The sequence below is a fragment of the Ranitomeya variabilis genome, chromosome 2 (assembly GCF_051348905.1).
Source record: "Ranitomeya variabilis isolate aRanVar5 chromosome 2, aRanVar5.hap1, whole genome shotgun sequence".
Taxonomy (NCBI): Eukaryota; Metazoa; Chordata; class Amphibia; order Anura; family Dendrobatidae; genus Ranitomeya; species Ranitomeya variabilis.
The window spans coordinates 125,520,024-125,532,500 of NC_135233.1; the positions used below are offsets into that span (position 1 = coordinate 125,520,024).

General features: G+C 46.0%; 1 protein-coding gene across 1 annotated transcript in view; it reads right to left on the reverse strand.

Annotated features, from left to right (window-relative positions):
- RIOX1 (ribosomal oxygenase 1) overlaps positions 1-12,477 on the reverse strand; it is a 48,032-nt gene that overhangs the window by 25,960 nt on the left and 9,595 nt on the right. The window contains exons 4-8 of the mRNA XM_077281455.1: positions 12,186-12,293; positions 11,024-11,058; positions 9,116-9,294; positions 8,454-8,558; positions 6,486-6,627 (exon numbers count right to left, since the gene is read on the reverse strand). Coding sequence (XP_077137570.1) covers positions 6,486-6,627; positions 8,454-8,558; positions 9,116-9,294; positions 11,024-11,058; positions 12,186-12,293 — 569 coding nt within the window. The remainder of the gene's footprint in view (positions 1-6,485; positions 6,628-8,453; positions 8,559-9,115; positions 9,295-11,023; positions 11,059-12,185; positions 12,294-12,477) is intronic.

Here is a 12,477-nt window from a genome sequence, read left to right on the forward strand (position 1 = left end):
CCTGATTGACAAAGCGAGGAGACCGCTTGGTGGTAGGCTCGAGCCTTGGCTGGCGGTTTTGGGGGGACAGAGAGGAAAAACCGGTCCGGTGGGTTGGAGGTGAATTCTATTTTGTATCCGGAAGACACTGAGATTTTCCTCCTCTGGGCTTAGACTGGCCTGCTTTTGACTGCCAGGTCTTGTCCGACCTTTGCGTCGATCGTGAGTTGTCCCTGCGTGGGGAACGGTTACGATTTTGTACTGGACGTGAGAAGAACCAGCCGGAGGAATTCCGAAAGGATCGGAATCGAGTTTGGTTACGCTTCTTGTAAGTGCGTTTAGGTTTCAGTTGGGGAAGAGAAGTACTCTTACCCCCTGTGGCGTTGGATATCATAGTGTCCAACTGTTCACCGAAAAGTCTCCCACTGAGGTAGGGGAGGTGCGTGAGGGACTTCTTTGAGGCTGCGTCCGCTTTCCATTCCCGCAGCCAGACGATACGCCGAATCGTGATGGCATTTGATGCTATCCCCGCGACTCCCCTTGCTGAATCCAGAGCTGCATGGAGCATGTAATCTGCTACAACAGCAATTTGAACCGCTTGGTCCGACAGTTCAGGAGCGGATGCTTGGAAGGCTTGTAAATTGTTTGCCCAGGCCAGGATGGCCTTGGCAGCCCAAACTGAGGCGAACGCGGGAGCCAGGGATGCCCCTGCTGCCTCGAAAATTGAACGAGCCATGCGTTCTACCTGCCGGTCTGCTGCGTCCCTTAGGGTTCAGCTATCTGGCAGTGAAAGGAGAGTCTGTGCTGCTAGCCTGGAGACTGGGGGATCCACTTCAGGTGGATCTGTCCATTCCTTGGTGTCCTTCTGTGGGAAGGGGTACCTCGCCTCCAGATATTTGCGATTAGCGAATTTTTTCTCAGGCTGTGAGAGCTGTTTTTTAAGGATCGCCTTAAACTCTGGATGGTTAGAGAAAACCTTAGGCGGCTTCAGAGGTCCTTCAAAGGAAATCTGATGTTCTGGGGCCTCTGGTGGCGGATCAGAAATGTCCAGCACCCGATGGATGGACGATATTATGTCCTCAACTAGCGCTGTATTGCTAGGAGGGATTTGAGCTGGGGAGGAGGCCTTCTCTGGTTGGGGATTGCGGAGATCTGCATTGTCTGTCCCTGGAATGGGACGGTCTAGATGACCTGGAGCAACGGTGTCTCTCCCTAGAGGGGGATGACCGTGTGCTATGGGATGACGCAGATGGACTTGATCTATGGATCCGCTTGCGTCGTGACCTAGACGTGGATGTGCCAGGGTCATCTTGTTCCTGAGTCAAGCTCTCCCTTTGCTGGGTAACGGTCATAGCCAGGGCATGACCCTGCAGAGCCTGAAGCAATGTGGAAGTTAGGTTATCTATAGACTGCGTCATAGATTGCGATATCTGAGTAGCCCATTCCGGTGTGGCATTAGACACCGAGGCATTGGCAGGGGCTTCTTGAGGCTGTGACACAGTAGTTTGTATACAGTTCTGACAATGCGGGTACGTGCTACTACTGGGGAGAGCGGTCCCGCAGGCTGTGCAGAATGCATAATAGCAGTTCTGCCTGGTTCTCTTAGACCTTGAGCCCGGCATAGTGCACAGAGTGCAGAAGTGCTGCCAGCAGATGGACCTTACAGGGGTAGAGAACCTACAGGGGAGCCTTATAGGTAATATGGATTCACAGCTGAGTAAAGATAACCCAGCTGTGATCTTACCCCACCAGTGTACCCCTAGGTCCAGCACCGAAAATCCAGTCCTGTGCCCCCCGGAGACTGGCTGCCTGGTCCTGGTCCAGCAGACCGGGAGATGCAGGGTTAATCTGCAGCCGAAAATGGCTGCAGAGACAGAGGAGAGAGGAGGAGAAGGGGGCGGAGAGCTGGAAAAAGGCGGCAAGGCTATAAAAAACCCGCCCTTTCTTTCTCGATCCGCCCCTTGTATGACACTGTAGAGTGTCATATTTGTCATCCGGGGGGCGGGCCGGGGGGCGGAGAGGAGGCTGCTGCTTCAGCTAGGCCGAAGCCGGGGCCTAAATTAGATGCCTGAGGCCCAGAAGGGCTCCAGGCCGGCGCGAAAGTCCGGGAGGGGGTCGGATCTGAACCGGACCCCTCCGGATTTGAAGGCAGGATGGCGGTGGGGCTATAAGCGGAAGGGGGAGCCCGGCTGGGGTCCCCCTGAGGCAGTATAGAGCTGGTGCTGCCGCAGAGACAGGGGCGCAGGGAGCCCTGTGTCTGTATGTGCCATGCTTGCCTGCACTCCCCCCGGCCCCAACAGGAGCCCGCAGCTGGGCTGGGGTCCCTGGATGCAGGCGCAGTATGCTGGCCCATTGCTGGGAGCTGTAGGATGCTGCCTGCACAGGCCCTACCTGAGGTGTCTCAACCTAATACCCCCAGAGGGGGATAGGGAGGGTGCTTTTGTCACACCTTCAGGGGCCTTTATCCTCGCCTCGACCTCAACCCAGAAACCAAAAGGAATTGGGGAAGGAGGGGGGTCTCGACTTCGAACCAACACCCGAGGGGCTGGGGAAGGAGCAGCATGGGGAATAGCCATCTCAACTTCAACTGGGCACCCCATAATAGGGGGCCGAGGAAGGAGCCATGCCGGGAGTCTCACAGGAGACCCTCTTTTCTTCATCTGTAATCCCGTCGGAAAACGGGAAACGGAGTAAAACGGAGTAAAAATCTTTAGGTGTGCCTCCTTTGCGACACTAAGCAAAAACTGGAGAAGGCTGATGCCGTCCAGGGGTGTATACTGCACAGGAGGAGCCACAGTTAATCTTTTTCAGATTATGCATAGTGTCGCCTCCTAGTGGACAGCAGCATAACACCCATGGTCCTGTGTCCCCCAATGAGGCGACAGAGTAAGTTGTCTGCAGGATGCGTTTTTTCTCCATAGACTTTTATTAGCGACGCAGTGCCACAAGTCGCAACCGTCGTGCGACGGTTGAGTCGTGTTTTGGCGCACCGCCGGCACAAAAAAGTAACATGTAACTTTTTTTGTGCGTCGGGACCGCCATTTCCGACTGCGCATGCGCGGCTGAAACTCCGCCCCCTCCTCCCCGGACCTTGCAATGGGGCAGCGGAAGCGTCTTAAGACAGCTTCCGCTGCCCACGTCGGGCATTTTTATCACAGTTTGCGTCGGTACGTCGGGCCGACGCAGCGCGCCGGGCCCGTACTGACGCTAGTGTGAAAGCAGCCTTACCCAGGTCCTGCGCCCCCAGAGATTTCAGGCAACGGGATTTTTGCGCATCCAGCATTCCCCTGTGCATTCTGCAGGTGCCTTGCGGCGAGAACAGAGAAATGGCTGCCGAGAATAGCGTTTGCGCTTCTCGTTAGCAATTGCAGGAATTCAAAATTTCATCCTGCAAAAAACAAGCCCTCATATTGCTATGTTTATAGAAAAATTAAAAAGTTGTGGCTCTTGGAAGAGGAGAGGAAAAAATACAAGCGCAAAAACAAAAATTGGCTGAAACGGGCGGGTGTTAATGTCAGGCTTCACCTAGTGATATTCTCTCATTTAAACTGTAATGTTGGAGCATATTTATTACGTGAGATGGGTCAGTCTTATGAGCAATGTGAAAGTGATGGAGCTAAATAAGTGACTGATGTAAGGACCTTGGTTTTACTTCAATTACACCAGAAAACGGTGGGGTCTGCAACAATTCATCTCCTCATTGGCCTCATATACAAAATAAAGTGTATACAAAAAAAAAAAAAAGAATCAATTCCAAATAGCAGTCAGACTGCAGACATCACTTTCTTCCAGGTCAGTATAGAAAATGATGGAACGGAATTGCCTCCTTGTAAAGAGTAAAAGATCATTCAAACAAGCATATATTCAGCTATGTATTGCACATGGAGAGTACACTGACCCATTATAGCCACCGCGGCAGATGGCAAATTTTCCACATGAAGATCGCACCATTGGAATGCAGATCGACGTCTAAGGCTACGTTCACACGATGAGCTTTTGCTGCATTTTTGATGCTGCATAAAAAACACAGCGTCTTACAGTTCTAGCAAAGTAGATGGGATTTATAGAAATCTCATGACCACTGCACTTTTATTTTATGTAACGTAAACTGATCTGAGGTGCGAGTTTCAAATCCGCAGTATGTCAATTTCTCTTGCCAGTATGCCAATGCTTTTTTTGTGCGTTTCTGTGGCGGAAATGCGTAAAAATGCATATAATCCGCACCTAAGCGTGTCAAAGTTTTGTCAAAGCAAAATAAACAGGAAGTCTCAAAAACGAAACTTTATTTACAGCATGGCACTCCAAACAGGCAAAAAAACGCAGCATCAAGAACGCATGGTAAGGCTACTTTCCCACTTGCCTCGTGTGACGTACGTCGCAATGCATCGTTTTGGAGAAAAAACGCATCCTGCAAAGTTGCCCGCAGGATGCGTTTTTTCTCCATAGGCTTGCATTAGCGACGCATTGCGATGGATTGCCACACGTCGTGCGACGGATGCGTCGTGTGTTGGCGGACCGTCTGCACAAAAGAGTTCCATGTAACGTTTTTTGGTGCGTCGCGTCTGCCATTTTCGACCGCGCATGGGCGGCCGAAACTCCGCCCCCTTCTCCCCGGACTGCAGAATAGGCAGCGGATGCGTTGTAAAACTGCATCCGCTGCCCACGTCTTGCAGTTATTTCACAGGTTCCGTCGGTACGTTGGCCTGACGCATTGCGACGGGCCCATACCGATGGAAGTGTGAAAGTAGCCTAAGAAAAAAAACAAGAAAACGAAGTGAAAAAACGCAAGGAACCTAATCAAAATCGTGCCGAAACCTCATCGTGTGAACGTAGCCCAGCATCAGCACCTGTCTGTTTCATGGATGATGACACAGTCAAACACAACTGACCTGTTTTTTCTATAGCCATGCTGGCATTTCAGACTAAATAACTAGAACGATTCGGCCAGGGAGCATACACAGAGAATAGCCTGCTGCTGCCCCTGGCCGGCTTCTCTCAGCATGGCTGCAGGGGACCCACATTTCTCTCCATCACGTGTACATAGTGAGATACCTGTCGGTCACATGCAGCAATGCGGGAAATGGTTGTTCGGCGGTGGCGCCAGACTAATCTCGATTCCAGCTATGGACCTCAGACAGCCGTTCAAAGGAAACTGGTTACATCAGGTAACGCTATTAGAGGACTTCTCACCAAAGATTCATGTTGAACTGTACACACGATATAATAAGCAGTGCAGAGCAGAACAACACTTTTTAATTACTTCACCTCACTATTGCAGAGACTTTAAAGATCAAAGCATTGTGCACCTAAACAGAATTATTTTTCAAGTCCAAGTGTGAATGACCAGACAGATTTCACTGGGGGAGTGTGTGTCTTCCTCTTTCTAATGCTAACCAATCATAAGCAACCAGCAACACCCTGGGGAAAGAAGCCCCCTCAATAGAATTAATAAAGTCTGCTCTCCTCACTGCAGAATGGCTACATGTGCTTGAGCACAGCAGACCTTAGTGCGTTTAACACGCAACTTTTAGCTCATCTCCAGCAGTCAGGGTGGGGGGGGGAGGGCAGTCCTAAAGAAATTTCCACTCATTGCAAACACTTCCCGTAGATTTCCTCTTGCATTCAAATTAGTTTTATTGACAGAACCAAATGCACATTAGCATTGCTAAAGCAAGTGTAGTGCTGCCATTCCCTCCCACCCACTGAGTGTTGTGCATTATGTCTCACGCAGAGCCTGCTGTAAGCTATTTTGGGGCCATGTTCTTTCCCCCCTTGTATGTGGATGCCTGGGTAGGATTAGCAGGGCTGGCAGTACTATGAGAGGAGAGCTACTAGAAGTGTATGTAATGAGAATCAACTTCTGTAGCCCTGACCCCCCTCCCAAACGGAATGCCAGAGATCAGAGCGGATAGCTGTTAGTTAATCACACTCAGATCTGCTGTGCTCCAGCACATGTCCTCACTCTGCAGTAAGGAGCGAGACTGTTTGTCAATGTTATTGTTGGGATGTGTTCTCCTTTCCTTATTGTTGGGATGTGTTCTCCTTTCCTTTAGTGTGTTGCTGTCAGTTTCTGATTTGTCAGCGTGAGAACATGCCCTCAGACTTGGCCTTCAAAAAATAAATAGCATAATAATGAACGGTCTAAGATCTCTGCAATATTAATTTCTCTGTAACAAAATGTTTTACTTTGCAGTGACTGTAGCCGCGCTGGTATGCCTGAAAGCCAGCAGTTCACAAGAGGAGTAAAGTGAATTTTCTAACAGATGCCACACTTCCAGTACAGCTGTCGGGAACCTTTTAATGCAATTAACCTGCAGATTAACACTATATTCACAAGTTAATAGTGTAATCCTACAAGACAGATTCACTGAAAAATACAATCAATTGTGCAGCCAGCCTGCCATTCATAGTGCCCGCAGTTTGGGCAGCAAGATTCATCTCGCAGGCTCCCTATAAAATAAGACAATCCCATGCACTGCATGCAAAACATAACGTGACGATCATACCCGGTGTCAGTACAGGAGGTAAGCAATCGTGCAGGAATGTCTTAGCCTTCTGGTCTACAGCAGCATCGACTGGCGCGTATTCTGCCAACTTCCTTATAAGAAACTGTACTTTATCTGTAAAATTCCCTCTCCGTGGATCCGACTATAAAAATAAATAAAAATATATATTAATATATTGAAAAAAATACATTTAAAAGGCTTATGAAATAACACAGGGTAACAGATTCGAAAGAAAGTGGATATTCATTCAGCCAAGGATATTATGTACATGGATCCGCTGTGATCACTTCAGCCCTAAGGAAAGTGAATTATTAATCTCACCCAGGAGGGGGTACATTTATGAAGAATGGCATTTCATGCACCAGTCCGGATCCATAATCCATTACCTGCTGGAGTAAGGTTTGCTAGTTTTAGACAATTTATTAAGAACCACATGCCTCTAAATACATTTTTTGCATGATTATCTATCTGTGTGACAGAAAAATTAAATCTATGAGCTGGCGTAGATTTCAGCTCCACTGTACACTAGTTTTCTGGCATACGTTACAGTAAATCTGTTGCACTGCATTTGTCCTATTCTGCCTAGTTCATCAGACATTTTAGAGGAGTAACATGTCTGACCTGTAAAAGGTCAAAAAGTCACAATGTTTAGCCACAACTGTCCTTTAAGGGGAATCTATCAGCAGGTTTTTACCATGTAATCTGAGGACAGCATGAGGTTGAGGCTCAGACACAGATTTCAGGGATATGTCACTTATTAGGCTGTGTGCAATAGACAATGTACACAAAGACAATAGACAATGTACACAAAGCTGTGGTGTTGGCGGGGTTAAGTCTCTGAGCTCTGCTACACGCTACATCTAAACACTCAGAATCACAGCTGCTTCACACAGTAAATTAATATTAGAATCGGGGTCTCTTTCCTTACATTATGTTGCTCTCAGATTAGGTAGCAACAACCTGGTGACAGATTCCATTTAATCCATATGTTTTGACTTTTACACTAGAAAACTTGAGTAAAGGGTAAAAAGTAGTGATGAGCGAATATACTCGTTACTCGAGATTTCTCGAGCACGCTCGGGGGTCCTCCGAGTATTTCTTAGTGCTCGGAGTTTGTTTTTCTTGCCGCAGCTGAATGATTTACATCTGTTAGCCAGCATAAGTACATGTGGGGGTTCACTAGCAACCAGGCAACCCCCACATGTACTTATGCTGGCTAATAGCTGTAAATCATTCAGCTGCGGCAAGAAAAACTAAATCTCCGAGCACTAAGAAATACTCTGAGGACCCCCGAGCGTGCTCGGGAAATCTCGAGTAACGAGGATATTCGCTCATCACTAGTACAAAGCTCTATCAAATGACAGTAACTTTCAATACATGGCTTTTAGTCCATATTATAAAGCTATTCAGGAAATTAGTCATAATGCTATAAAAAAGGGTAATGATGGAATATCAATTTTGTATCTGAACTCTATTGATTCCATCATAAAAATAGAAATAAAATGAACATAATTTATCTCTTGGACGCATAAAAGTCTACTTTTTATCTGGTTTTGTGAAAATAGTTTGAGCTTCACTGTATAGAAAATGCTGGAGAAACGTTTGAAATGTTTCAGTCTGGAGACCAGATCAATTATTGCTCCTGATCCTGTGATTTTACTTCTCTCTAAGCATTTGGCCCTTTTCCTGGACATGAAGGCCTTTGTAAGTATATGACACTTGAGAAACATGATATCACCTAATGTTTCACTGCCCAACAATAAGTATGATGTGCGCTGGCTACCTGCGGCTTCCAATTTCCACATAACGGCAGGCACTTACAGACTCAGCTGGACACTGCATTGTTTCTATACTAACCACATTAAAAAAAAATAAAAAAATGAGAGTACAGGATGACGTTAAAAAAAAATGTATCATACTTTTGAAGTTGAAAAATGAAACAAAAGAAAAATAAAAAACACTACTTACTAACTCCGCATTCTGCACGCCCATGTAATCAAGGTAATCCAAAGGAAGTCCTTGCCGAAACTGAACATCATCTTCAGCTGCAATCTGTAGAGCGGCTGGAAGGAGCTGGACAGAAGGTCATAAAGGAGACCGTCAGGAAATTCTCCATAAAGAACGGCAATAGAAAACACAGCTGCTGGAGGTTACAGCTATTCAGTTTTCATTTAAAGGGGTTGTCCACTACTTGAACACCTTCTTAAATAACACAGATCCAAGTATAAAACAAAAATAACTAATACCTCCCACACCGGCGACGTACCAGCAATGTCGGCGCCAGGTCTACCAGTGCTCGCCTGACTCACGAGAATGTCACCAATGCACAGGAATTCCCGGCACAGACAATGCCGGAACGGCACCGGTGTGGAAGGTGAAAGTATATATTTTTTTATTATAAACTGGGGAGTACAGTATTTATTTAATAAGGATTTATCTGAGTAATTTTTATTAAATTAATCCTTAAATTATTCACATCCCTTACAGCGGTCAACAAGTGAGTGGGCATCCGCACTTCAACATCCTAGTGGAATTTATGGGCGTAAATGACTGGATTTGTAAAGCGTGGTGCACAGATACAAATATAATGATGCTGGTGGCAAGTGATGAGGAGGCAGCACCATTCTCACCTTGTGCAGCAAGTCCACCCAACTGTTCCGCTGAAATGAAGAAACCGTGATGTGCAAGGAGTGGGCATCAGGAAGGCAGTCACCTTGGTGAATAAAGCCCCTAGGAAAGTACAGAAGGTCTCCAGCTTCCAGAATGGTTTCCAGAATAGGCTCCCCCAGGTCGCTGTCACTGAAATTAACTGTTGGTAGGAAATATAATTTACTTCACGATTACTGGACCAGGAAACAAAAGCAGTCTGTCCATATCTCATACAAGCGTTATGGATAGAGAAATCAACCGGAATATACAAATAAAACAGCCACATACATGGTAATCTGAGAACTCATCACAAGGTAAAGGAGTCTTCTTTCAGAAAGGTTTTTTCTGTAAACTCCATTATTAGTTTTGGCGCTTCTCACACCCTCCCCGGGTTCAGCACTGAGTCTCCACCGCTGCTTTTCTTGTCTCTTATTATATGCAGCGCTGACGTTACGTTAACAGAGCCGTAGACCAGAACTGAACTCAGCGGCTCTGCCCTGCCAAAGTATATGGCACAAGCTAAGCTGACCGATTGGCTGCAGCTCTGTCGATGTGATGTCAGCACTGCAGACAGTAAGACACCAGGAGCAGCGGCAGAGACCCCATGTTAGATCCCGAGGGTTAGTTAAGCACAGTTTATTTTTATATTACTAACAGAGCTTATAGGAAATACTTTTCTCAAAAAGGTGGATAATCCATTTAAAGGGAATTTGTCACCAGGGTTTTGCTACCTTACATAACAGCAGCATGATGTAGGGGCAGAGACCCTGATTTCAGTGATGTATCACTTACTGGGCTATGTGTCGTAATTTTGATAAAAATCAGTTTTACCTGCAGCAGATCAACCAGTTTTCTGAACTCTGAGATCTGTAGAATCCCACCCACACCACTGATTGACAGCTTACTGTGTACACTGTGCATAGGCAGAAAGCTGACAATCACTGGTGGGTGGGGGTTAGACAGAGCTTATGATTATAGAGGACTATATGGCAGCAGGTTTACTAGTCCTCTAGTGATAACCTCCTGCTAATAAAAAAAAAGTGATCTTGTGAAAAACTACAGCAAGCAGCCTAGTAAGTGACACATCGCTGGCATCAGGGTCTCTGTCTCAACTTTTAGCTGCCTTCATATTAGGTGGCAAAAACAAGTGACCGATTCCCTTTAAACATACAAAATGACACTATGAAATGTGGTTGTTTCTATGCTAAATTTTCATGTTAACCCTACACATGTCTGTTGTCCGCTGACACATCAGTAATGATCAAAAACCCGCTTTATGGGAAATTTGCATCAGTTTGTGCATGGAAAGTAGTATCTATGTATCTGATCATCTACGCCATACATGTAAACTGCATAAAATCACTTACGGCCAAATCCTGTTAAATAAAGAGAGGGATCGGTAATATATAATTCACCACAACATCCGGGGATCCTTCACCAGACAGAAATGTTAAAGAGACAACACCGCCAAATGCACGATCCCCGTGTAGAATACATGTTAATCAATCACCTTCATAAAACTATTATTCTGTGAATTGCTTTTTCAAGACAATGTTACAGGTCATGACAGTCATGTGCAATCGCAATTTTCAAGATCTTTTAAAGGGAATGCTTCTAAACATAGCACCAAGGGAGCAAACCCTGCAGCACACACATACTGCAATGTAACAAATGATGACTTACTGAGGCCTTACTCTACAAGACTACAGGTTACTACATTTAGTCCAATGTAAAAAAAAAAAAAATAGTTTTCAATAAAATATACCATTTAAAATGAAGTTCCCTAAATTGGCAAGTGCCTCCTTGAACTGACAAGAAAAAAGAAACTGTGTTAATCTGTGCGCTATAAGACAGAGGTCGTCCATGCAGTAAAACAGGCTGATCCTTACCACTTGAGAATTGAGGAAGCATCTCTGAGGAGTTCCTGCAACAACAAAAAAACAATAGTGTTAAAGGGTAAGTCCGAAATCCAGAAGTAAATTTCAATTAATAAATTTTTTACAATAACTTTTGTAAGTTTAGTAAAATTCCCTACCGTTCACTCTCTACTGTAACTTCGGGTTACCCACTTTCTATGACGATTCATTTGAGAATCCCCAGTGCATGATGGGATACGCAAACGAATGGTCATCTGCTGGCCGAAACTGCTGTCACTGCCCTTTCAGCCCGGAAATGAAGAGTCATTAGGATAGAGGGGGGCTGGGACATCCCAACACTTCCCTTGCTTCGTTTGCCCCTGAAACAAAGAATCATCAGGGGCGGTAACACATTTGTTCTCTTGGCCCATAAATGAGACGTCATCACTGACATCCGCTTCATCGGCTGGGAGAGCAACTACAGCTGCAGTAAAGGCGGTGGTGAAGGAGTACCCTCAATGTCAAAGATGAAGGGAGCGCATACGGAGCATGCATCGGGCGCAGTAGATCATACATAGCCCAGCCTATGGAATGGACGTCAGTGATTTAATCGATAGGACTAACTCAGCAGTAACTCAGGATTGCAGCACATAGTTATAGTGCTGTTCTTGTATGAAGCTCAGCCTGGACAGAGGACTAGGGGGAGTAAGATGGCAGCCATTTGGGCTTTCAGTAAGCGCTTGGCTGACATGGTAATTTATTTGTCCTCGTGATTGCATTGGGGTGGGCCGATGGGAGTAGGTGTGCACGCACACCGGCAATGGTGGCATATATTAATGTCAATGTCTGTGATAGACAGCAGCATGTACATTGTTAATTTGCAGCGACCGGAGCTCGCTCTGGTCATTGCAGTTAGAGGCAGATACTGCCTATGTAACACAGATGGATCTGCGTGGTATGACGCAGGCTCAGGTCCGGGGCTATCCTCATACAGCCATTAATAACGTACGGTAAAAATGTACATTATAGGAGGTTGCTGAGCAATGGCTGGATGGGTGTCAGACAGTTTCCTACATAATGTGTCATTTACATTGCCCCTGCTTACTGCACCCGCACACTGACAAGAACACGTCCAGAACTTCTGAACCACATCATTACATGGAGAACTATACAGCTAGAGTCCTTCAGGACTAACCTTGGATTGTACACCCTCCAGTGTTTCTTGCCTTCCAGCTGTACAACAAAGGCCTCAATGTCATCATAATGTGGTGCAAATCCCTGAGTGCTAGGAGGAGTGAGATACCTGTGGAAAAAAAGAAACTGGTTAAGCTACATAAAGGAAAAAAAAAAGGAAAAAAAAAAAGTTTCCTTACAATAATCTTGGAATAAACTGTTCCTAGAGTTAACGGTTAGTGATGAGCGAGTGTACTTGTTGCTCGGGTTTTCTCGAGCACGCTCGGGGGTCCTCCGAGTATTTTTTAGTGCTT